Source organism: Callorhinchus milii, unplaced genomic scaffold, assembly GCF_018977255.1.
Source record: "Callorhinchus milii isolate IMCB2004 unplaced genomic scaffold, IMCB_Cmil_1.0 Scaffold6, whole genome shotgun sequence".
In the NCBI taxonomy this organism is placed as follows: domain Eukaryota; kingdom Metazoa; phylum Chordata; class Chondrichthyes; order Chimaeriformes; family Callorhinchidae; genus Callorhinchus; species Callorhinchus milii.
The window spans coordinates 30,714,292-30,741,220 of NW_024704747.1; the positions used below are offsets into that span (position 1 = coordinate 30,714,292).

Genomic DNA, 26,929 nt, shown 5'->3' on the forward strand with positions numbered 1-26,929 from the left:
ATGGCTGGGTCGGCTGTGTGTGTGTGGCTGTGGCTGTGCTGGGCTGGTGTGAGGCTGACCTGGGGGGACCGACACAGCACCAGCTCCAACGTAGGAAGGAGCGAGTTACCCAACTTACTGGGTAAGTGGAACCAGACAGACTGGAACAGCAAAGCCTTGTTGTGTTGTGTGTTGTGCTCTGTATAGCAAGTAACGGTACTCAGAGCCGACATTGTGAGAGCATTGCTGGCAAAGCTCTTAGTTATTTAAGGGAATAGTTAAATGCATAAGAATATTTTAGTGTGAGATGAACTTTCTCATAAAGTAGCAAATTGGAAAATAATTCACAAACTACGCAATGATTAATAAGGTTACATGTATGTCTATAAGAAAAAATAAGTTTATTTTATCTATTGTAAAACAAACCTTAAATGTTTCTCCAAAACTTTTTTTTATGGCTTTGGTTAGTTGAATATGAAAACTCGACAAAACAACAAAAGTTACTTTAATTTTATGAATTAACGTTAGCAAAATAATTAATTGCGAATTGTTTTCCCTTCATTTTTCTTTTTTTCAATAATCTTTGCTGTGATCTCTCGTCACAAAGTACATTTTGACTCAAGTGTTTGTCTGTTATAACAAAATGAACAGTTGTATGTGTGTCTGTGTGTGTGGGGGTATATGTTTGTGTGTGTGTGTGGGGGGGTACATGTTTGTAAATGTGTGTGTGTGGGGGGTATATATGTATGTGTGTGTGTGGGGGTATATATATATGTGTGTGTGGGGGGGGTATATGTTTGTATGTGTGTGTGTGGGGGCGTATATGTTTGTATGTGTGTGGGGGGTATATGTTTGTATGTGTGTGTGTGGGGGGGTATATGTTTGTATGTGTGTGGGGGGGTATATGTTTGTATGTGTGTGGGGGGGTATAAGTTTGTGTGTGTGTGTGGGGGCGTATATGTTTGTATGTGTGTGTGTGGGGGGGTATATGTTTGTATGTGTGTGGAGGGGTATATGTTTGTGTGTGTGTGTGTGGGGGGGTATATGTGTGTGTGTGTGGGGGGGTATATATGTGTGTGTGTGTGGGTATATATGTGTGTGTGTGTGTGTGGGGGGGTATATGTGTGTGGGGGGGGGTATTGTTGCTCCGCAGTTTAGCGAATGCAAATTAGACTGAATGCCCTTTTGGTGTGTAATACAGTGACGAACAATACTCTTGGGAAGTGGGAATACTTTGCCACCCATCGGAATGACATTCCTGTGTCCACTTTTGTTTAAAAAAATCGTTTAACATCGATTTTAATTTATTTTTCATGTCCCCCCGTCACCCCCCGCCCCCTCCCCTCCTCTCAGGGACCACACCCCACTATTCCAGCGCAGAAGAAGCTTTAAACTCCAACTGAAATGTTTGCTGATTTCTCTCTGATATCCAGGACGCAGTTGGTTTTGCCGTCTGTGTGTTGAACAGTATGTAATGTGTGAAGCTGTTGGTGATTGCACAGCTCAGTGCCACAGTATCTGCTCATTTACCTACTGTAACCTCAGGCCTGTGGGGGGGGGGCAGCATAAAGTGTGCACCACCATATGATTAAGTGCCTCTTAGAGTTGGCTTACATCTCTCCCAACTAACCATTACTAATCCACATTAATACCTTACTTATCCTTGTTACTGACTGACTTTAGTTTGCAAAGCAGACTCTCACTCGGTGCTTTATTACTGTCTCTTGGAAATCTAGCACACTGCGTTATATCGCTTTCCACTGCCGTTGTGTACCAGCTCTAGAATATCCGTTTGATTGCTTCAGTTAATTGAACGTTGTCTTCATATGCTTTAGAATAATCCTTGCATTTTTATACAGCGCCTTATTGCGCCGTTGAGATGTCTCAAAGCGCTTCACAGAATGTACTGTGAAGTGTAATGACTGCATTTTGTAATCTTAATTGATTAATGTTTTTAATGGCAGGTTCCAGATTAAACTGAATGAAAACACCCTCCCGATGTGAAAGGCACATGTAATTTGTTGTTGTTATGTTGCGAATATGAGTAAATAATATGGGTCCTTCTGCCTCGTTTCTGGCACAGATGATAAATACTGACTAAACAAGTCTCTCCACTAAATTGATCTTCATATTAATACCATGTTGCATTGAATCAAGAAATTGTTGTTCCTTAACAAAACCAAATGATGTTCGCTCAATTCTAGATGCCATCTATGGGTTGGCCATTGTCACAGTAAAGTTCTGGCTTTGAAAGATGAAAGTAATTCTGAATATTGTACAGTTCTCTGAGTTCCAGGAAGATTGCTTTGTGAATATGATGACAAGTGCGGTGTTGTATTAAGACAAGATCGAGCTATGATTGTGTAGCTGGAATTGGGAATTCTTGAAATGTTCAATTTAGTGTGTGAATGCTCCCCTGTGTTGCCACATGGTTTTTGCCAACAAAAATATTTTTGAATGGGTCTGAGTAATAAAAGGAACAGAAACCTTTCCTGAGAAGATTATAAGATGCTCTCAATTACCAAAAGCAGTTTTACACATGCAGATCGTGTTTGTTTTTCCTGCAGATAAAGGGATGTTTATTCTGCAGAGTGAGCATCTCAGTAAATGTATCAATGTGGTCAACCTGAAGCTCGGTCTTGAAGAATGTAACCAGCGGTCAGACAGCATGCTGTGGAAATGGGTCTCCAAACATCGTCTCTTCCATGTAAACAGCAGCATGTGTCTTGGACTTAATATCATTAATCATCAGCAGCCTCTCAAGCTGTTTCAGTGTGATTCCCCAGTAGGGGTGTTGTGGTGGAGATGCAATGGGAAAGTATTGATTGGTGCAACTCAATACAAACTGTCTGTTGGCCAAGGAGAGCGTATTGTGGCAGACAGGATTGTGTATGACAGATGGAAGTTATACCTGACACAAGATAAAGGACCATGTGAACACACCTACCAAGGTACGTAAATCCTAAAACAACACCATTCACATCGTGCAAAACTGCTTGGAAATGATGGGCTTCTCAAACCTCAGATTCAACTTCCAAATGATTAGAGTTGTTAATAGTTGTTATTTAAAAAACTTTTTTTAATATAACAAACACATAAAAATGAAATTAGAAAACGACATTTCTTGAATTTTTTAAACAAGTTTCTTCAAAAATAGTTTTGCCACCTTTTCCAATTACAGATCACGAGTACTTTACTCATTACTTTATTCCCTCCCACACTATTCTATTCCTCTCTCCCTCATGTGAAGATCTAGCTTCCTCCTGAATGCATCTGCACGCTCTGATTAAACACCACTTCAGGCAGCGAGTTCCACAATCTCACTACCCTCTGTGTAAAATAGTTCCTCCTAAATTCTCTTTTAGATCCCCAGTTGCTATCTTATATCTGCGTCCCCTGGTTACACAAGTGTAAGGTAATGACTCGGGGATCAAACCTGTTCTTAAATTCATAAATAGCTTAAAGAACAAAAGCAAATTGTATTTGCCTGCAAGGTTCTGTTGATGGGCTTAGTTGAGGAAGGGCAGGAGGAGGCTCATGTGGAGCATAAACACCGGCAAAGACCAGTTGGGCTGAATGGCCTGTTTGTGTGCTGATTATTCTATGTCATTGTATCTGGTTCAGTGAAGGAACTATGTTAATCCGCTATTCCTCCTATTCTCTCAGTAAAACACAAATCTCTAGTGCTAAAAGTAAACAATGTTGATATAAAATTTCTCGATCTTGTATTTTTTCAGAAATTCACACAGTGCTTGGGAACTCCCGTGGGCTGCCTTGTGCTTTGCCGTTTAAATACAACAATCAATGGTACCATGAGTGCACCAGTGAAGGCAGAGAGGACAGCCTGCTCTGGTGTGCAACTGCCACCAATTATGATCGTGAACAAAAATGGGGGTTTTGCCCCAATTCAGGTAAGCCATGAAATATTTTTGCAAAGTTATTTTGCAGCAGCAAATTTCCAACTTTGTACATTTTGACCACCTTATTTATCATTGTTTTGTTTCTTTCTTGTTGCAGATCCAGGCTGTGAATTTGTGTGGGAGAAGAATCCCATTTCACAAACTTGCTACCAGTTTAATTCCCTATCTCTTCTCTCTTGGAATGAGGCCCATGATTCATGTCAAGCACAAGGAGGGGATTTGCTAAGCATTAGTGATCTTACAGAACAGACGTATCTCAGTGGTGAGTTAGTAAACGCTTTAGCGAGTTGCAAACTATGCTTTGGCTCCTCATTTACAAAAAAAAACTATTCAGCTATATTTATGCCACAACTTGAGCCAATATTGTCAGCTGTTATCCATCTACAATTAATTGTATGAAGGTTATAATTGTTTGTTTCATGAAAAAAAGAATGCTTGGTCGATTGCTTTGGTCATGCATAAACTTGTAAATACTTATTTTTTGACCTTACATTTAGGCCAAATCTGCTTTAGTTTTGAGAAAATTATGTAATCTTTAATAAAGTTTATATAAATATATTAGCAAAAATGTTTTGTTTCAAAATCTTGTATCTTTGTGGTTCCAGCTGTTATAGCAGTGTAAAACCCTGGAAGTGTTTTCTGAATGGCATAAATCAACAGATTTGGGACGTTAATTTGTTGTTGTTGGTGGTGGTTTAGCTTCTTTCATGTTTAACCTTGATGTGAGATGTGAACTTTCAAAGGAAGTTGTATTGAAAATTAAGTTTCTCTAATAAATGGTCTCGCCAGCGATTGCTTCAGCTGTAACCCTTTGTTGCAGATCGTTTACAGAATACCATGATTCTGGCGTGGATAGGACTCAATCAATTGGATGAACTTGCTGGGTGGCAGTGGTCAGATGGAGAACACTTGAGCTTTGTAAATTGGGATATAGGTATGTAATGTTTCCACGCAATTGGCTGCCACGTTCGCCCACAAATATACAGTCAATTCACTTTACAGTGTGTTCTGTGAAGCGCTTTGGGACGTCCTCCCGACGTGAAAAGCGCTATATCAAATGCAAGGATTATTATTATTATTATTATTATTAATGTTTCCACGCAATTGGCTGCCACGTTTCGCCCACAAAATATACAGTCAATTCACTTTACAGTATATTCTGTGAAGCGCTTTAAGATGTCTCAGTGACATGATAAGGTGCCATGTCAAATGCAAGGATTATTACTGTTTATTATTATCTTTGAATGAACATTCTCTTCTCTCAATTTGTGTTTCAGTTGCGTACACTTGATTGACATGTAGGAGTACAAAGGTGGATTATTTAAAAATATGTTCAGATGTCTACTGCTTGAAGTAAAAGTGGAGAATAATCCTAATTGTCTCTGTTTTACTACTGTGTATTACAGATCAACCTCAGGGCTCAGTGCTTGGAAATTATCACTGTGGGATCCTCAGTTCTAAATTTGATAGCCGTTGGCGTAGTTTCAAATGTGAGACAGCTCTGCCGTACATCTGTAAGAAAACCATCAACTCGACAAGAAAAGTGGAACCTTTCGGTAAGTTATTTGAATGAACATATTAATTTAATCTTAATAGACCATCAGGTGCTGGATGTAAAAACAAGGGATGTTAAGCAATAAAATGTCAGCTCAAAACAAAACAGTTGAGGCTTCGTAAGTTACATCAACAGTTGCTTCAAAAAATAATAATTGGGTCACTCAATCCACAATGTCTGTGGGATGCTGCTGTGCAATTGGCTGCTGCGTTTCGACCACAAAAATATACAGTCAATTAACTTTACAGTATATTCTGTAAAGCACTTTGGGATGTCTCGAAGATGTGTTAAGTCGCTGTATCAAATGCAAGAATTATTATTATAGGTTGATTATATCCTGCATCTTTTATTCTAAAACTCCATTGATTGATTGCAGGTTTGTACTTAAATTGGAGAATTGGAGATTTTCTATTGATTTTTTTTCTCTGGACTTGCCTTTGTTTACCTCACTCCTCAGGTCACTGAAACTCTTGTTCATGTCTTCATCACCTCCAGGCTCAACTATGCAAACGCTCTGCTTGTTGGCCTTCCCAACTCCTCCCTCCACAGGCTGACGATAATCCAGAACTCTGCAGCCGTGTCCTCTCCCACACCAAACTCCGTGACCCCATCTCCCCCACTCTCACCTCACTCCATTGGCTCCCTATCCTTCAGAGTATCCAGTTCAAGATCCTGGTCCTCACCTACAAAGCCCTCCATGGCCTCACCGCACCCTATCTCTGTGACCTCCTAACCCCCTACCAACCCGCCCGTTCCCTCCGCTCAGCTGGCTCTGGCTGCTCCACGTCCCCCACCCACCCACCCCATCATTGGCGGGAGAGCCTTCAGCTACTCTGCCCCCAATCTCTGGAACTCCATCCCCCAATCACTCCACTTCGCCCCCCCCTCCCCCCCCTTAGCCTCCTTCAAGTCCCGCCTCAAGACCCTCCTCTTTGACCATGCCACCGGCCACCTCCCCTCCCCTCCCTTCCCCCCCACTGACCCCAGCTCGGGTCTGAAATGCTGTCACTGTCCAACGCCTTGGGACGTCCTCCCGACATGAAAGGCGCTATACAAATGTAATCTTGTTGTTGTTGATGAATATTCTGTTGTATTTCTATCCTTGAGTGTTTAAGGTAATAGTGTAATAGTGGTTCTCAGACTATGTTACTGCCATGCAGATTGTAGAATACATTGGTTGCTCACAGTACTAATGTTCTGAATGACAGAATTCTGGCAGTACAGGCCTACGCAATGTGAATCTGGATGGTTTCCTCACAACGGCTTCTGCTACAAACTGTATAAAGAAGATTTAAGCTGGAAGAATGCTCTAACATCCTGTCGTTTAAATGGTAGTCAACTCATTAACATCCGTGCCCTAGCAGATGTGGCATTTCTCATCACCCAGTTTAGAAATGGTGAGTATTCATAAATGTTATAAAAATATGATATGTGGCATATATGGCGTATTATTTCATTGTTCTCTTATTTTTAATTAATAATCAGAAAGAAGCTATTTAATTTTCAAATGATCAATGTGTTTTCTGTGAGCAAAACTCGAAGGCGTTCAATGCAATTGAAAGCACATTTCTTTCCCTGGAAGTTTGACCACTTTGTTTATTTTCTCTGCTGGTTGGTGACATGTCTAATTGATTTTCCTCCCATCGAGCAGTATTTTGGCATCGCAGCAACCAACTGCTCACTCCACTGGAGACGTAAGTTGTGATTTTTTTTGAAAAAAACACATTTTTGCTAAATTGAGAACAGTCAGGAAAAACAGATATACTTAAGTGTTGGTGAACTGTATTTAAGAAATCTATGCACTGTTAGTTAAGTATTGTCCTCTCACTGCTGAGATCCTAGTTCAAATCCAGCCCAGATATATGGACTGAGTGTGACCTCTCACATTTTTGTGGATGAACCAAGATTTTGTTTCACTCCTCGTTCTCCTAATGGGAATAGTTGTTTAGAATTTGAATTCTCTGAATTCTTTCTGTGTTGGCATTGGAAGGATTAAATGTATGTTTATTGAATGATTTGCAACTTGATGTCCAGCCAGAGTGGTGGGGGGTGGAGTTTGTGCAGCGACTGAGCAATTCAAGTTGAACTAAATAGTTTAACCTTGGGACGTCCTCCTGATGTGAAAGGCGCTGTATAATAAATCAAATAGGGAAATCAGAAGAAACTTCTTTACCCAGAGAGTGGTGGGAATGTGGAACTTGCTGCCACAAAGAGTAGTTGAGGCTAATAGCATCGATGCATTTAAGGGGAAATTAGATAAGTACATGAGAGAGAAAGGAATAGAAGGTTCTGCTGATCGGCTTAGTTGAGGAAGGGCAGGAGGAGGCTTATGTGGAGAATAAATGACAGCATTGACCAGTTGGGCCGAATGGCCTGGTTCTGTGCTGTATATTCTATGTAATGTAACTTTGGATTGCAAATTCCAATTGTAAAAAATGTTGCCCTCCTAGTGACTTGTTTAGTGAGGGATCTTTTAACTCTGGACCGAATGATTGCTTGGACTTGGACATAGAAAACCTATGGTCAATCATCAGCTTCAGCATCTTGACAGTCATTCAGAGAATAGGGAAAAGGATGATAAAGGCACTGCCGTTTCAAGGTGAATGTTATTATTCTGACTCCCTGTGTTGTATTGAAGGAACATATTCTGTTTCTTTCAGAAACTGTAGCCGAGGTGTGGACAGGACTTGCCAATCCCAGAACCCCAGCTGTGTTTACATGGTCAGAAGGATCTCCGGTGACGTTCACTTACTGGCATAGGAATGAACCAAATGTTCCATTTAACACCACAAAACACTGTGTGTCATCAGTGAGAACTGTAAATACACTTACTAATCTTGAATGATTGTTTTGCTATCTACCCACAAACCATGCAAGTGCTGCTTAAGAGATAATAACCCTTCTGTTAGCCTAATAATCCATGCTGTTAAAACCTTTAGAAACCTCATTATTTTCAACACCTTACAGATACTTTTTAAAACCGAATATGTTTTTAAATTTGAAGACTCCTACTTTTTTCACACTTTAAATCCCCTTCAATTGATGATTTTAACAGCCATCTATTGTAATCACCAAATTGATCTTCATGGCAAAGTTATCACGGACAGTGTATATCAATTACAAAACTAACAACATGAACAAACAGGAGGAGTGTTGTCTCTTTAAGACCATTTACAAAGTTATGATTTGTTTTTAGAGGAACATTCAGCCAGGGTTCCCTCTCCTGATACCTTTAAGTGCCCAATGTTAGACAGTGATGGTGTGGTGAGAACAAGTTCAGTCTGGATGCTGATGTAGGTTTGGATAGCCGGCCAGCATTCACTTTCTGGGTTGAGGTATAAAGAATGACGAAACTGCCAGCAACTGTGCTGCTATTCTCAACAACAGTGAATACCTTCAGGCATGGCAAAAGGCCAACAAATTAGACTGAAAAAAATTCTCTAATCTGATCCCCCAAAATATTGCATCCTTTCAATCCTGTTCTTCCAGTTCATGTGAACTTTGTGGTGTTTTTACAAACTGGTATTGATTGATTTTTAGGTATCGGTTGATTTTTGATTGAAATGTTCCATGCTCTTAATATCATTGTAAATCTATTGTGCTCTTCAATTCTAACTGCAGTCAGGTGTACGCTCTAGGAATTAAATGCCGTTTGGGGGGTTTCCAGGCTCGACTATGCAAACGCCCTGCTTGTCGGCCTTCCCAACTCCTCCCTCCACGGGCTGCAGATAATCCAGAGCTCTGCAGCCCGTGTCCTTTCCCGTACCAAACTACATGACCCCATCTCCCCCATTCTTGCCCGACTCCATTGGCTCCCTATCCTGCAGAAGATCCAGTTCAAGATCCTGGTCCTCACCTACAAAGCCCTCCATGGCCTCGTCCCACCCTACCTCTACGACCTTCTAACCCCCTACCAACCCGCCCGCTCCCTCCGCTCAGCCGGCTCTGGCCTGCTCCACGTCCGACCCACCCATCCCACTATTGGCAGGAGAGCCTTCAGCCACTCTGCCCCCAACCTCTGGAACTCCATCCCCCAGTCACCACGCCTCGCCCCCTCCTTAGCCTCCTTCCCGCCTCAAGACCCTCCTCTTCGACCATGCCATCGGTCATCCCACTTCCCCTCACATCTCCCCCCTGATCCCAGCTCGGGTCTGAAATGCTGTCACTGTCCAGTACCTTGGGACGTCCTTCCAATGTGAAAGGCGCTATACAAATGTAATCTTGTTGTTGTTGTTTCTAATTTTAACTTGAAGCCAGTGCTGTAAATTCATGAAGCAACTAGTTATTCTTTGGAGTCAAATAATAAATATCAAGGATACAGTTGTAAAACATCTGGACTAATGCTGGTTAGTAAAGGCTGTGCAGCAAATGTGCTGCTCTTCAACAGTCAGCACAGAGGGCTATATAACAGTGTTGTTCTTGCTTTGTAGGTGTATAATATAGTAAATTAAATGCTTTACATTCATCTGTGATAATACGGCATAGTCTGTTCTCAAAGTTCAGTCATATTGCAAAGCTTTTCAATTGTTTTAGGTTTACGTTTATTCGTGAATCTCATCTTACAGCCTCTATATTTTAAACTATAAGATTGCTATCATTTAAAAAACTGTTTTGTACCATTATTCAACCACAGAGGATGACAGATCCAGTGAGGTCTGTACACTTAGGTGTTCACAACATAGAAGTTCAGAAATATTTTAAAAACTTTGGAGCTGCTATATTTAATCCATTATCAAAAGATAATTATGTTTTTTTAATTGAAAGAACGGTCAATGGAAAGTTACAGATTGTGAAGAAAAGCTGAATTACATCTGCAAGAAGCCAGGAGAGGTGGAGGAAGGACAACTCAGGAACGATAAAGGCTGCCCTCAGGTGAGACATATCCAATCCATGTTATTCGACAGTTGATGGGATGTGGTATTGAGATGTGACAATTATCACAAGGGCACAACTGCAGTCATTGTATGTGCTTTATCAACCTGTCCCAATGAGATGTTTGGGAACCACACAACCCACTGACCCAAAGAGATTGGCTTCTCTCTCCCATCAGGTCAGAGTTCAATGTGATATTCATATTTTTATAAGTTAGCAAGATCATTAAAATCATTATTCCTGGCCGAGTTCAGCCTTTTAACTTTTAATCTTAAATGATAACTTGAATTGCAAAGCAGGATACGTTGCAGCAGGATTGAATCACTGCTCCCACAAGTTGAGAACTATTTCAGCCCATCGATCTTCATTGTGGAGATCAGCATGAATCTGTTCGCTATTCTCTTCAGACGTTTGAGATTTACCAACAAACTCCATATGTATCTGTTTGACATTGTACACTGTGAGTCTAAGCACTTACATATATTTCAGGAGTGGAAACGATTTGGAGAATTCTGCTACACTATTGATAGTCAATTACAAAGTTATGAAGATGCTTCGAAAGGATATTCTTGTTCATTGGTGACCATTTTGGACAGGTAAACAATCATTCTTAGACAAACTGTTTAGGGAGGAGTAGGTTACATCAAGATGAATAATGTCAACCTGTAAATCTCTATTACTCTTCAGTCCAGAAGGGTTTTTGTACATGAACAGTTGCCTTATGCCACTGAATTCATTTACGTTTCAGTTGGTGCAGGTAAAGTATTATTTTAGTGACAGGTTTCCTTGAAAACATACTAATAACCATGGAACATGTTATTAAGTTAAGATTATTTATTTATCGAGGTTGTTATCCAGCATTTAAAGCTAGAAATAAACTAATATATTGTAATCAAAAATATGAATGTATCATAAATGAAAAATGATGTCACATTAATCTCCCTTACAATTATAGAAATCTTTGTAAAAGTTGCACATTTACTTCCATATCCAGCTGTGGCTTGTCTCCATAGGTTTGAACAAAGCTTCATAAACAGTCTGATCAATAATTTTGCCAGAGAAGAGAACAAGTATTTCTGGACAGGTCTCCAGGATAGGAATCGCACAGGAGAATACACCTGGCTAACCACAGCCGGGAAACACAAATCCGTATTGTACACAAACTGGAACAGAAATCAACCAGGTAGCTGAGCAAGATATAATGATAATAAAAATAATAATAGATAATTAAAGATTCACCTTTAACTATAGATTAGTGATTAGCAGCTGCACTGGTCATATATGAAGTGTATATGTTTTGAATATCGATATTTAGAAGATTTGTAAAATGCTTTGCATTTTAAGGAAGGTTATAAAACAGTACAATGTTATTATGGTATCAATCTCTTCAGCAGCAAAGTTGGTTATGACTTCTGTTTTTCTCTCTCTCTGTCGGTTTCATTCTATTTGTTGTGAATTCCCTTTGCCTTCCAGCTGCTTCTGGTGGTTGTGTTGTGATGGCGAAAGGGAAATATTTTAACTTTTGGGAAGTTAAAGATTGCATAACCTTCAAAGCTGCTGCTATGTGCAAGCGAGAAGCTGGGCCTCACACAGAACCAACACCCACCCCGGATCAACACCACACGCTGGAAGCTAAATGTCCTTTTGGCTGGGAATCCAGGCCAGATATTCACAACTGCTTCAAGGTGAGAACATTTATTCTAAGTGACATATTTTAGCTAAAAATGGGTTTAGCCCGCTGGGTGTAGTGGAAAAAGTTGGTGCTTGTGGTTAGGAAGCTCTCTGGTTTGAATCCCAGTCTGAGCTGGATTTGCTGGTCTGTCAGGGTGATGTGGGGAGGGTAAAGTGTCTGCATCCGTCACAAAATAAGGGAGGAAGAAACCAGCCTGGTTTGGTGCTCGTGGACTTTCTATAGCACCCTCTGGTGATAGGGATTGATGAGTCTCAGGCAGGTGAGCAGTGGGCAGGTGTAGCTGTGATGGCTGAATGGTTTGCTAACGTTCATTATGAAGTCTCAAACATAATAATAATCTTTGCATTTGATATAAAGCCTTATATTGAAATGTCTCAAAGCGCAGGATTTACTATAGGGTGTAGTGACTGTATGTTTCTAGGCAAATACAGCAGCCAATTAGCTCAGAGGATCAATCATGCAAGTGAATGGCTTCTGAAGGATTGTTGGCCAAGACATGGGGAGAAGCTCCTTCCTTTTTGCAAATAATGCTTTGGGATATTTAACATTTACCTGAACAGTGAGACCAGACGGACTTCGGACAGTTTAACGTCTCACCCCAAAGGACGGCACCTCTGACCATTCAGCACATGCCCTGCACTGCATTATAGTCTAATTATAAGGCAAAGTTACAGGAGTGCAATGATCTGTGATCTTTATATTCTTTGTGGGTGAAGGTTTTCCACCGAGAGAAAGTGTCAATGAAGAGAACGTGGGAACAAGCAGAACAATTCTGTCAACAGTTGGGAGCCCATCTTGCAAGTTTCACCCATTACAATGAGGAGGTTTTTCTGAATGAACTTTTGGGTTGGATGTTTACCGGGTAAGATATTAAATGTCTAATTTTTGAAAAGTGCAGATAACAAAATAGTGTTATTATTCTGTTATAGCTCTGTCTTGTTAGAACCTAGCTTATTTGATCAATAAAATAATATGGATAAAGATACAGATATATATTTATTCAAGATAAAAAGATTTAGTGCTGACAATACTTCTTTCCTCCCATTTGAATTTTGATTGTAAAACACTGTAATCAGTGAGTGATATATATATTTAAATTGATTTGCAAATAAGAATATTTATAAATAAAACAAAAAGGCTTATATAACAATACTGAAACTACTTTGTAGTGAGAATTTTAAAATATAAAACTTATTTTTGTTTGTAAAATGCTCCTTTCAAATTATATATTTTCTATTATTTGGAAAGCTAATATGTATTCCTCATTTAGTTATCATCCACATACCAAGTGCAGGATTGGCCATGAGGCGAACACTAACAAGGGTCAGCTTTGGGAGTAGGATTGTCCCATGATCTTTCCGATCACACCTTACACTCAGTCCCAGGCAAACTCTCCAGTAATTTCCTTCATAGTTTACGGGGATTTCACTCTCGCTGTCTGTATGAAAAGGCAAATTTTGAGACCATGAATTTCTCCTGAATGTTGGCACAACATTTTACTGCATTAATTAATACAATGTTGCTGCTCTACAAGGGAGCAGCTTATCACAAATTTTAAGTTCTGGTTTAAACCATTCTGTTCTGCATTGAGATCAGAACCTTGTCCATATTTACATAACGGAAACCTCATCCTGAGAGCAGAATGGTGATCGTTACCTCACACGCTACACAAACTGCAGCAGAGTCTCAGAGAGTTGTGGATCTTGCTGTAGTTGGACAGGTTCAAGAACCAAAGTAAACCCTTCATTTAAAAAAAACATCTTTGGTATGTGGAAAATAACTTGCACTCAAACACTGAGGAATCATTCCCCAGACAGAGGTAGGTAATTGATTTAACTTTTTGTGTGAGCCACATAACTGCATGTTGAAAATTAATACCTGCATCACTTAAATCTTCAATCTCCAGGTGGCATTTGACTGAAATATAAAGTGATGCTGCCTCCCTTACACACAAACTTTATGCATGATTAGGTGAGCGTGAAATGTGTTTTTGTTTTATGCCAAGATCATGGTATGAGTCTAGTCTGACACCATACTGGGAAAGGCATCATGTTCATGGTCATTAGGTTGTTCTTATTCTGTTACTCTATTGTTCATTCATTCATTTATTTTATCTTTTATTAACTTTGGCTGCTGCTGCTGACCACACTTCCTTCCTTCCTTCACTCAGAAAGGCTTGTTGGTCTATGTTAAAATGTTTCACAACTCCCTCAATCTTACTCCAGTAAAAATGATTAAAAACTGTAATTGTAGCTTATGAGTACTTCAATAACAGAAAAACAACAGAGAAAAATGTATGAATCACAAAGCGCTTCACAGGATATATTGTAAAGTAGATTGACTGTGTATTTTGTGGGTAAAACGCGGCAGCCAATTGTGCACGTAATTCTATATAATAAGCAAGTTTTTTGTGTGGTTCAAATTGAAAAGAATTATAGAATTGACCATGTGTTTTAAGCAGCCAATCTGGTCTGGTATTTTCAGACCGAGCTGCAATCATTCTCTCACTCAAACTCATTCATGAGCTATTTTCAAAATGATTCCTTTGCTTCGATGTTTAACTTTCTACCTTTTAATTTTCTGTTCCAATTTTCCTCTCTTGTATTTATTGTGAGTTGGTATTAGCACATATGTTTTTACTCTCCAGTTGCATTTCTATCACATGATTGAATACATGAAAGTACAAGTGGCCCCAACAAATTGTACATCTTAGAGCCATGTATTTTCCTGAATGTTATGAGTTCAAAGAGCATTAAGTGGGGCGTTCCAACTAAGTCAAAGAAAAATTATAGTTATAACCAGGTCAAACTTTGATGCAATTTCAGACCCCAAACCAGATAAAAAGCTGCTGAACAAATATACCCAGCTGTGCTCTCTAGAATCTAGAGTAAAAAAAAATGATAATAATTGGGTTACTCAATCCACGGCTGTTTATGGGACGATGCTGTGAGCAATTGCCTGCTGAGTTTCACCCCCAAAATATACAGTCAATTCATTTTACAGCATATTCTGTGATGCAATATATTCGAGTGCTTTAAGATGTCTCAAAGACCTGATAAGGCGCTATATCAAATGCGAGGATTATTATTATTAACTGACACTTAACTAAACTCATCTACAGCATTTAATAAGTTAATAGTGTGTGACTTTCCTGCTGCCCCCCAAAAAAAATTCACTTGCAAAATCATATCACTGCCCAAATAATTAATATTTATTCAAGAAAAAGTGAAATGAAGATTATGTTTTGTATATATTGTTAATTCCAGGGCAGAGGAAAGGTGGTTCTGGATTGGGTTTAGTAAAAGGAACCCAGTTTCTGCCGGTTCCTGGGAGTGGAGTGATGGCAGTCCGGTAAGTAGATACATCTCTTCTTTACTTTATTATACTTTCCTGAAATTACTTTGTTCACTTTTCTTATATTAATATTCGATGACATGCATTCTGTAACTTTATATAATAATAATCCTTGTATTTGATTCAATGCCTTGTCATGTCTTTGAGACGTCTCAAAGCGCTTCAAAGAATATACTGTAAAGTGTAGTGACTGTACATTTTTGTACGTGAAACATGGCATTGTTCACATCAGTGTCCCACAAACAGTCGTGGATTGAGTGACCAAATTATTTCTTTCTCCATTATTTTGAAGGGATTATTACATATATTACATAGACACTCAGTATTAGCTTGAAGATTAAATCAAATGAAGGTGTAAATTAATTTCTTGTAGAATTGGCTTTCATCCTACACTGACTTTATTTCTGCTCGACTCCCTTCCTATCTTCCCTCTGTCCCTGACCTTCTTCAGATCTGCTCTGTCTTTATGAGCATTCCTGCTGCCTTTGATCAGACTCCAGAGCTGCTATTCCTGGGCAAACATTAGTATTTTTAAATCATGTCAAACGTGATTGTTTGCTTTCTCCTGGGCCCTACTCTCCTTTTTAGACATGAACAGTGGGAAAAACACAGTTTTAAATGGCTAAAAACTGGCAATCGACTGGATTTGAGGCATCTCAATGATGTGATAAGGCGCTAATACAAATACAAGGAATATTAATATATTATTATATTACTTGTGTTTGATATTTTACAGGTGGTTTCTATGTTCTCACTTGACCAAGCTAAAGATGATGATGTCAGAATCTGTGCCGCACTCAAATTCGATAAAACTATTGTGCCTTTCCAATGTGGCGAAAACTTTGAATGGGTTTGTAAAATACCCAAAGGTAAAACATTGGTTTTTTTAAAACATCCCAAAAGAATTGTAATTACTACAGTATCTGGTCTAATGTGATATAATAATATAATATAATATGTGTGATCCATATTTAAGTAACCAAATATGATTCTTCTTCAGGAGCCGAGCTGCAGAAACCAGACTGGTATGTCGATGGTAAGCAGGAATAGTATTGACAACAATGAGTACAAAGGTGGTTTAACATGCATTTCACATAGAACAGAGGTGGGGCACACATTCCCTAATCATCTGTTGTATTCTGAGTACCTCAATAGCCTCATTATAGAGTCACTTCGTATTAATTAATCACAGGAAAATATTTAAATAATTTTACTTAATACAGGAATATCTTGGAAATTTAAAAGAATTTCATCAATTGGTAAAGGAAAGCTGCAATAATGTTTTCAAGTAAGAGTTGCGTTTATTGTCAAAACAAAGTGCTGCAGTATTAATATGTTGTTTGCTACTGGCACGGCACAGAGAGACACACCAGGAACACATGTCACGTCTGACTTACTGAATTGTATTCCTGGCCATTGTGAATTGTTTCCTCTGTAGAAGAGAAGTTTGCGATCCCCCCATGGGTTTACTTTCAAGGAGCGGAATACTTGTTTTTCGACTTGGAGGTGAAGTGGCTCGCAGGCGCTGTGGCTTGCACTATGATGAGCAGTGAGTTGGTGTCAATCACAGCTCCCAAGGAGATGGATTTCATTAAAAACAGACTGGAGATGGTAAAGTGCTCTCCTGATTTACTTCACATTCAGAAAGTTATTTTAAACCCGTGGTTTAAATTCCACTAAACACTCGTAGTGAACCCACAGAAATACCTGAAAAATTAAGCTCATTGTCTCGTATGATTCTGAATCGATCAATCATCAATTTATTGATGTTTTGTTAATGGTTTTTGTCTGCGGTTTCTGTGCTTCTCAGCATCAGGGTGAGAAGGTGACCGGAGACTCGGTCAAAGAGGAGAGTCTTGAGCCGAGCCTTAAAGGAGGCGAGGGGGGCTGGGGGGCGGGCAGGTGAAGGGCCTACGGGAGAGATTTCCGGTGGGGGGGAGAAGGACTGACTGCCGATGGTGGGGTGGGCAAGGCGGAGCAGGCTGGAGCCCACCGAGTGGAGGGAGTGGACAGATTGGTAAGGATTTAGCAGGTGTCAGAGGTGGGTTAGGCCATGGGGGCATACAGAAAAAATATTCACACACAGAAAAAATATTCACATACAGAAAAAATATTCACACACAGAAAAAATACAGATCTGAAAATGTTTTTTCCTAAAATCTTTGATTTTGATCTGCAGCTTTTAACAACCGGACATGAAAAGTGGTGGATTGGTCTGTACGTGGAGAACCCCAAAGATGGATTCCGGTAAGACATGACCAGTTTAATCTCTGGTATCAGCGCCACTTTAACAAAGAGGTATTTATCTTTTTTTTGTGTAGTTGGATAGATGGCTCAGCATTTCATTACAACAACTGGGATAACAAGTACCCAAGTAACCTGCATAAACAGAGTGGCCGATGTGTGTATGCATCAACAACAGGTAATCACTCTCTTATACAAGTAGTGAGAGTTATATTGTTTTAATCTTTTGCGGTAATTAAGTTAATAATCGATGCCAACTTGGCAAGTTGGTAGCTTGTATTTTATAATGTACATGTCAATGTGTTCTTCATGCTTTTTGATTGTGAAATTAGAATCCAGACAAAATGCTTCTATATACTTACTGGATGTTTAATAATTCTCCATTAATTGTTTGCGTATTTGTTTTTCCGGCCGGAGGTTGGGCTGATAGCAAGTGCTTGCTGTCTCTCCCCTTCATTTGTAAACGTAACAACATATCCCTGGTGGAGGTTCACATGTTTGACGATGATCATTCAGACCTGTTGTGCCCAGAAGGCTGGCTGTACTTTGAGAACAAGGTGATTTCAAAACAAAGGAAATGTATTCTTTACTTCGCATGTTTGGTTGTTAAAATCCTATTTGTTTTCTTAAAGTAACTACTGATTCTCTAGATTAGAACAGAGTATCACTTGGTCAAAATATTTGTAGAGTTGCCATTTTGCACATGTTAAATTAGACTTTAAACTTGCAAAAAAGTATAGCTATGTACAGTGTTACTGTATCTTGGATTATTCAGAATGATGATTATAGGATTTCTGTCAGTGATCCAAAGAAAAATTGGTATATTGAAACTCATTAAGCCAACAATTCAAAACACTTAATAAATATGTTAATAATGGTACTATTTTACTTTTGTGCTAATACTAACATATGCAATTAAATTACTGGCATTTGTCTTTGCTAGATTTGATTTAGGTTTGCACACAAATAGACAATGTATTTGCAGAATGTTTATCACTTGTTTTAAAAGGAATCTTTCCTGACGGCTGACATTTCTCTCCCAGTGTTTCCTGATGTACAATCCCAAGGACAAGAGTCAATTAAAGAACTGGTATTCTTCCCAGATGTTTTGCAAGGTACGAGGAGGAACACTTGCCTCAATAGAAAATGAAATAGAACAAGGTATTTTGAAATATCCATTGAGACTTTAATAGATGAACAGGGATATTTATTCCTCAATTATACTAGTGTCAATCAATAGATCATTTCCACATGACTATTGATGTATTGATGTAACTTTGAGCTTCGTTCTCGGAGATGGAGATGGATTCAGCAAAAATCAATGTGCAGTGTTACTACAACTCACATGATATGGTGCAGAACAACTTCCCTCCCTCAATAATTGCCCCCGCTACCCACCCCTGCAATTTCACAAACATGGCTTTTCCATTCAATATAAATTCCATGGACAATGATAAGGGTAAAGTAACTGTTCTGCCCAATAACTCAGTGGAAGAAAAGAAACACATCTTATAGATAACACTATACTGCTGACAGACATGGGTGTCAATAGAGGATATGATCCCCCCCCGCCCAGTTCCTATATAGTTTTTCTTTATTTTGTTCTGTTTAGATGGATGACTAGTTACATTAGTTACTGTTGTGCGGATCCTGGTTATGGCCAGTGAACTTTGTTCAATAATCAGCATGTTCTGCTCCCACGACTGCTTAATTATTGGGCTATTTCTCAGATTCTTCCAACCTTGAAGTTTAGACCTTATTCTATATTCATCATGTTACTTATTTAGGAGACGCTTAGAAAGGAATTTAAAAAAAGTATAAATTGTTTGTTAATGAGAAAATGGAGTGGAAGCTTCAATCCCAGTTGCTCCTATTTTTCTTTCTATAAAACTCAACAGCGTTTTTAACAATCCAGCTGCTGGAGGGATCAGCCGGTGTGTGGCTCGGGCTACACAGTGACAACTGGGACAATTGGGTGGATGGCAAACCTGTCAAGTACACAAACTGGCTCGCAAACGAGCCAATACAAGTTCCTGCAGCTGTCGATTCTGATCACAATCATCCCGTAAGTCTCTTTTTTTCATTCTGCTGTATAAAAATGTCATTTGCAAAACTTTAGCAAAATCTTTTGATACGTGCAACATAATAAATAATAATAATAATAATAATCACTGTTGCATGGGCAGTATTACACTTACAATCTGGTGCCTACGGTTATTTATTTGTCAGGAAGATTTCATGATTTGTTTGTAGCTTACAGGACTTTATTAGACTTCGGGGAAGATAAATAAATCTGCAAAATTAGGTAAACGGAGTCTTCCCACAATCTTCCTTGTATCATTTACTTAATGAACCAACTAGAAAAGCAATTAAAAAGTAAAAATGATTCAAGTTAAATGTAACTTATGGAAAGGTTAAAAACTGAATTGATGCATTGATTATTGAGCAGTTCTGACAATGTCAGGATAATGAAACCTCTTAAAATGAATAGTGAGACAAGACAAGATCAAAGAAAGTTTTGAGTTAGGGATTGTATCCTCACCAAAATCTAAATGAAATTCTAAGATGGCGACAGTTTTGATTATGAAATGCAATGTTTACATTGGCTGCTTCACTGGTATTTGTAAATGAGCTGTTTTCATCTCCAGTTCATAGGAACTGTGATTGACGGGCAATATCTTTGAGTAAGCTGCTTACATGTTCCTAAGCTAAACAGAAAATAAATATGAGAGTGGAATCAAAGGGTGACTGTAGGGATATTCAGTGGGTTAGAAACAATAATATAATAATAACAATACACTGCTCTGTTAGCTGTGAGAGTTTATTGGGAAATGAATTTGGGCAGTTTCAACCTCATTTCTTGGTGGAATAGATTATGGCCAAAGGATACATCTGCTCACAAATCTGTGTTAAATTTAAAACCTTGTTCAGAGGTCAAACACAATGGTTGGTGTAGGAAATTAAAGACAAACTCACACTGTTTGTGATTGCATTAATCTAAGACTCCCCTGTCTGTCTGGCTCCCTAATGAGACTTTGAGGGGTAGCCTTTTTCTCAACCCTGTGATTCACAGTTCTGATGTTAAAATACAAAAAAGACTATATATTTCTGTAAAGCCTATATGAAGCCTGAATGCAACACTTATTTACGGCGTTGGACATGTAATTGGCTTTGTTTTAAATTCAGATACTGTGAAATTTATCAGATTGGCAACCCACATGGTTAGCATTATTGTTTTACATCACAAATCAGAGTTTGCCCTTACTATTGTACAATAAAATACAGCAAAACAATGTTGATAATAATAATAATCCTGGCATTTGATATAGCACTTTTTACGTCTTCTAGACGTCTCAAAGTGCTTCACAGAATAGACTGTAAAGTGAATTGACTATGTTTTTGTGGGCGAAATATGTTTAACTTTAGGCTGCAATACAACAACAACAACAACTTGCATTTATACAGTGCCCCTCAATGCAGGATGTTCCAGAGCACTTGACAGTGGTGGAGCACGACACCAAGCTGGGGGGAGGGGGAGGTGACTGTAGGCACGATCGAAGAGGAAGGTTTTTAGGCGTGACCTGAAGATCGGGAAGGTGGGGGCATGGTGGAGGGACAGAAGAAGAGTGTCCCAGAGTTTCAGGATGTAGTGGTCGAAAGCACGGCCACCAATGGTGGAACAAAGGGCACGAGGAACAAGAAGAGGCCAGAGCCAGTAGAGCGAGGGTAGTGGGTTGGGGAGTAAACAGGTCAGAGAGGTTGGAATTTAATACTTGCTCAACTGTCAATGTTTTCAGCAATTATAAATTGCACAGGTTTTAAAATACTCATTTTACCTTTGACTTATTGAGCATGTAAATATTGATCCCGCACATTGTGTGGTTATCTTATCGCTCGTATTCTTGTTAATTCAGTTTTTGTGCTTTGGTTGATTCAGGACTTTAAGTAATTTGATTGTTTCTTGTGCCATTTAATGTACTTATTATTAGAAATCATGAAATCTTCTCATGGATGTGGGGAACAGTAGAATCTGATTTATATCCTTTGTCAATGTTTAGGAAAGCAGACAAGATGTAAGACTTTAGCCCTAAGCTGTCATTAGCAGAAATATAAACCATATAAGCAATTAGTTTGTTCAAATTAGAGTAGCAGATGCTTGGTAATATTTCCAAAATTATTGTTGCAGAAACGTTCGTCTAGTTCATTAAATGCAAATTGTTCATAAAAGGAAACATTTCTTCTGTTTTCCTATTCAAGATTTCAATTCAAGAGAATATTGTTGTTAAACAAACATCTTTGACAAATATATGTGCTACAGGACCTTATCCTCAAGTATCCATGCATTAACAGAACTGCTTCCACATGTAATAATAAAAAATAATAATTGGGTCATTCTCTGGACTGCCCACAGATAGCCTGTGTTTCGATCACAGGTGAAGCTTGTAGGACCCATCCCCTCGTCACTGGGTGATTGATCTCCTGGCTGAGGCCAGCAGTTATTAAGGGCCCAATTGCAACAATGAGCGAGTAGTAAATTTAGGAAGAGGCTCCCGAGCGAAGACAGACAGTGGAAAGTGTGGATTCACTCAAAGGCAAATGAGATAGATTTCTGTTCGGAAATAATATCTGGGGATACAGTATATAGTTTGGGACAGGACGTGTGCAAGTGATGGCCAGGATGGTGGAGAGTGAACTGGATGGACCTTGTCTTCTTCCCTCTAGCAATTCTTATGCTCTGTTTGTAGCTAGTCATTTGTTTTTTAAACAAAGTGTGGGTAATCATATTTTATATTAATACCACAATGCCTGGTTAATACCAGATTCCTGAATTTATTTCACGACATGTGTAAAATGTATGTGTTAAAATATACCTAACAATAATAGATAACACCTTTTTTGTCTTGGCAGGCTCCAGAACATTCTAACAGTCCAAACTTACGAGAGGAATCAAAAAAGTGTGTGTTATTGTCCAATAGTCATGCTTTTCATTCCACTGGAAGATGGTACACAAGAAATTGCAATGCAAAGAGTTATGGTTTTGTGTGTCAAAAATACGCAGGTGAATGAAGTCCTAAAGAGACATTGTCTTAATATGTTTTGAGTGTGATTTGAGTTAATTGTGAGCTGCAATTGTTAACAGTTTTATCCTGTCTTGATAGATAAATCCATGCATCCTGTCAACGCATCATGTATGTATCCAATACCTGAAACGTTTGCATACGGAAACCACACCTACAGATTGATCCGGAAGAATCTTAGCTGGTACGAAGCATTGAATGAATGCAGACTGAAACAGGCTGACCTTGTCAGCATTACTGACCAATATCACCAAGCATTTCTCACAGTCATTGTGAACAGGTTGGCACAGCGTCATTGGATAGGACTCTCTAGCCCAGATGTAGGTCACGTAAACCTATATTCCTTCTAATAGATTTTTAAAAACATTTAGTTTGGAGAAAAACAAAGAAATAACTGTAGTAAGTTATCCTAATAATGTGTGAATATCATCCCTATGTGTCATGTGGTTTGCTTACAGGGTGGAGAGAGCTTTATTTGGTCGGACACCAGTCCCGCTTTGTTCAGCCATTGGGCAGAGGGAAGCCTTCGCTCCTCTCATGATTGTGTGTATATGGATATTAATGGTTTCTGGAAAACTGCTGACTGTCAAAGCCAACTCCAGGGAGCGCTGTGCCAGATTTCACAAAGTAAGAATTCCTGAATTGTATTAAACAATGATCTGAATTAGTTTACATTTTTCATAAGACAGAAAAGGGGAATGAAAGTTAAGGATACAGTTTATAGTTTGGGATATGACATATCAAGTGATTGCCAGGATGGTGGAAGTCAAACTGGATGTACTTTCGTTTAGCAAATTTTAATGTCCTTATGTTCTCAATATGGGTCTTGAATTGTTAGAGATGGAAATCATTTCTCAAACTAATATGATGAAGTTCAGCTTGACATGCCTCTCTTAAAACTCCAGTTGGCAAAACTAAATGTTTATCATAATTTCCTGAGTTTCATCAAAATCAATTGTTGTCCACATTTCAAGGTGAAGAAAGTCAGTAAAATTAAATAATGTAATCCTTGCACTTGATATAGCTCCTTATCGTGTCTTGTAGATGTCTCAAAGCATTTCACAGGATATACTGTATATTTGTGGGCAAAACGCAGCAGCCAATTGTGCACAGTCGTGGATTGAAGTGACAAATTTATTTATTTTTTCAGGAGGGATTATTATCAGGTATGTAGAGTAAGGAAATTTGCCCAAGGTTTCGTCCTGCAAGGAATTAAATCCAGGGCTCTCGCTTGCGAGGCGAGTACTCTAACCACTGAGATACAGGACTCCAGTAAAATTACAGACGTTGCAATAAATATTTCTAGATCAGGATTAGAGATTCCTGAATATTTCTAATCTTTCTTTTTTTTACAGCTCGATTATCCAGTCCTCCCACTGTCCAGACAAAGATTTGTCCACATGCAGATACAAGTCTCCCCTGGATCACATTCCGTGACCACTGTTACCTTTTCGATCTGGTTTTGTACAATTCTTCCAGCTTAACAATTAAAGAAGCCAAAGAAATTTGCAGAAATCTGGGTAAGAAACGTGAAGAAGTGCTGTGATCAATTACTTTTGAAATCTGCTATTGAATCTTAATATTAACCTGAACCGTACTCCAAATGTTTTTTTCAACGTTTCAGTTCCAGAATCTATTATTTTGCATGTTAAAGATGAAGAAGAAAACAACTTTATTTTGGAACAAATCAAACCGTACAGCCACATTGTGCAAGTGGTCTGGTTGGCCATTGTGTTTGACACAGGCGGTAAGTAATAATTAAGCTCATTTAGATAACATTAAAATGTTTTTGCTAACACGTGATAAGGCGCTATATCAAAGGCAAGTATTATTATAAGACAGTTGAGAATAATGTGCGCACATATCAAATGAAGGGTTGTAGCAGGATACCATTGGCCTTATCTGCTTTTCATCATTTTGAGTCCATATAACCCACTTCCTGTCAAGTGCCTTGGATTTTTTTCCACAAAGGCTAATTGCAGGGCAACATTCTTCAACAGTCACATGAAAATATTCCAATCTGCTTCTCTGATCTGCTCTAGATAAAACCCTGAAATGGTTTGATGGAACTCCAGTAACGTATTCAAACTGGGGTGTAGAAGGACCTGATGCAGATCATCTTGTTGTTGATCTGTGTGCTGGCATGAGGGCCTCAGATGGCATGTGGTTGATGTTTGATTGTGAAGAACAATTCGGAGCTGTATGTAAAACACATGCAGGTATGGACTTTAATAGTTGTTCAAACAATAGCTTGATTCATTTGTTCTCGCAAAAATCAAATTAAGCAATATTTCCTCATCTATTCTCATGAAGTGAGTTTAAATGGCATTGTAATTAATAGTTGTAGCTTTTTGAATGTGATTAGAAAATTAATATAAACGACAAATAAATGCGCTTGTTCTTGAGAACCTTCAAGGTTTTCTTAATGTAAATCTACTTTGTAACACTAGATGGCAGTAGGAACAGTTTTTTTATGAAGAGGTTTTGAGTCAATATTTTATTCTGATATGAACGGGTTTCTTAATAGAGATGAAATTGGCAATAATTAGATTTAGCAATTTTTGTAGGATTTTTAAACCACTTATTTCCTGCATCCGTTTCACCCACAAATACTCAGTCAATTTACAGTAAAGCGCTTTGAGACGTCTCGAAGACATGATAAGGCGCTATATCAAATGCAAGGATTATATTTATTATATCTATTTATTTTTAATTAGTAGGGATCATTGCAACACTGACAAACTGCAGGGTTCAGATATGCAATTCTTTACAAGCAGGATATCATGGATGTGTTTAAAATTTTAAAAGGGTTTGAGAGAGTAAATAGGTTAGTTTTTTTTAAATGCACAATTTAGCTTTTTTTTACTTGCACACAATGTCAAGCATTCAGTTTTCTTGCTGTTTTCTAAAGGATATGGTTCACAGTGGGTCTTATTTTCCTGATCATTGATTATTACCCGTTTGATCCATTTACGTATCCTAATGATATACAAACAAATGTGTGAGATATTGAATTAGGTAGCAGAGAATTATGCCCAAGCTTTCCATACAATTTCCATCTTCTATCATTTCAGATTTGAGTGAAAACATCACTAAGTCACATGGTAAGTCACATTATTATTAATAATCTATTATTAAGTCACATACAGAAATATGTTATGACTTGTGGTGTTAAGTAGAATGGAAATAAAACCTGGTTTCATTTATTAAAAAAATGAAATTTATACATTCACAGCAGTCTCAAGAGTGAGAAAAAGATCATGTGAAACACAAGTCTTCATTCAATTATGTCAAAGAAATTGGTATCTGTGCCTAATGTAACTGTTATTCCGAACTGACTATCAAAATTTGGAATTTCCTGATGTGTAAGGCTGACCTCAGGGAGCAGTAATGTGTCTTTATATTTAGTTTTTGAATTGATGCTTCTAAATCTGTGTGTGCGTTTTCAACTCCCAGGAGAACTTTTACTGCAGGAATGATAGGCTTTCACTCCCTGCCTGTCTCACTGTTTTCCTCTGTAGAGATACTTTTTATTGAGAGATTGAGGGTTTTGAGATCTGTAATTGAATGTCAATTTTACTTCTTTGCGATTCTTCCCGCAGGATTTCAAACAAAAAATCGAACCCTCCTTAACGTGGTGATATCTCTGGTAGTGATTGTGCTGGCTGCTGGGCTGGGCTGCTACCTTTACAAGCGGAATCCAGTCCTTTTCAGATTCTCTGGGAATGCCTACTTCAGGCAATCTGTCCCTGAATGTACTGATTATGATGGCAATGTTCTTATTTCTGCATTTGAGACAAATGGTGGAAATTAAACGAAGGAAATGACACCCCAAGTGCTTCCGGGAAAGAGAACTTTGGAAAAATATGTTCTTTTGATTTCAGTTTCTGAAATGTAACACTTGTACAGCCGTTGAGGAAATTATTCAGATGTTTTTAAAAAGAAATTAACTGTATTTTTATTTTTTTCAATGGCGTTTGGTTCCCAGAAATTATGATTTTGGTGATCAAAGTGGATAGATTGATGATCCAAAATTCAATACTTATAGCTCATTTAAATACAAAAGTAGGGTGAATCATTATGAAGCTTCCTGAAGGCAAGTTTCTGTACTTTGCAAATGGAATTTAAGAATTCCAGATGTAACCAGATTTTCTAATGTAAAATGACAGACTTCATTTCATCTTATCATTTCCAAAAAAGTAATTTAATAAACAGTTTAATTGTTGGTATTTTA

At 38.5% G+C, this 26,929-nt stretch overlaps 1 protein-coding gene across 1 annotated transcript; it reads left to right on the forward strand.

The window, feature by feature from the left end:
* pla2r1 (phospholipase A2 receptor 1) lies at positions 1–26,929 on the forward strand. Its single transcript, XM_007889824.2, has 30 exons — positions 1–121; positions 2,547–2,930; positions 3,717–3,890; positions 3,997–4,161; positions 4,720–4,833; positions 5,306–5,455; positions 6,663–6,851; positions 8,115–8,272; positions 10,219–10,326; positions 10,816–10,922; positions 11,340–11,509; positions 11,800–12,011; positions 12,736–12,881; positions 15,286–15,370; positions 16,110–16,242; positions 16,374–16,409; positions 16,812–16,984; positions 17,553–17,620; positions 17,695–17,795; positions 18,035–18,174; positions 18,661–18,778; positions 19,516–19,682; positions 22,526–22,676; positions 22,777–23,015; positions 23,154–23,322; positions 24,051–24,215; positions 24,320–24,442; positions 24,738–24,914; positions 25,770–25,799; positions 26,298–26,929. The coding sequence occupies exons 1-30, from the start codon at positions 1–3 to the stop codon at positions 26,507–26,509; spliced, it is 4,485 nt and encodes a 1,494-aa protein (XP_007888015.2). The 3' UTR covers positions 26,510–26,929.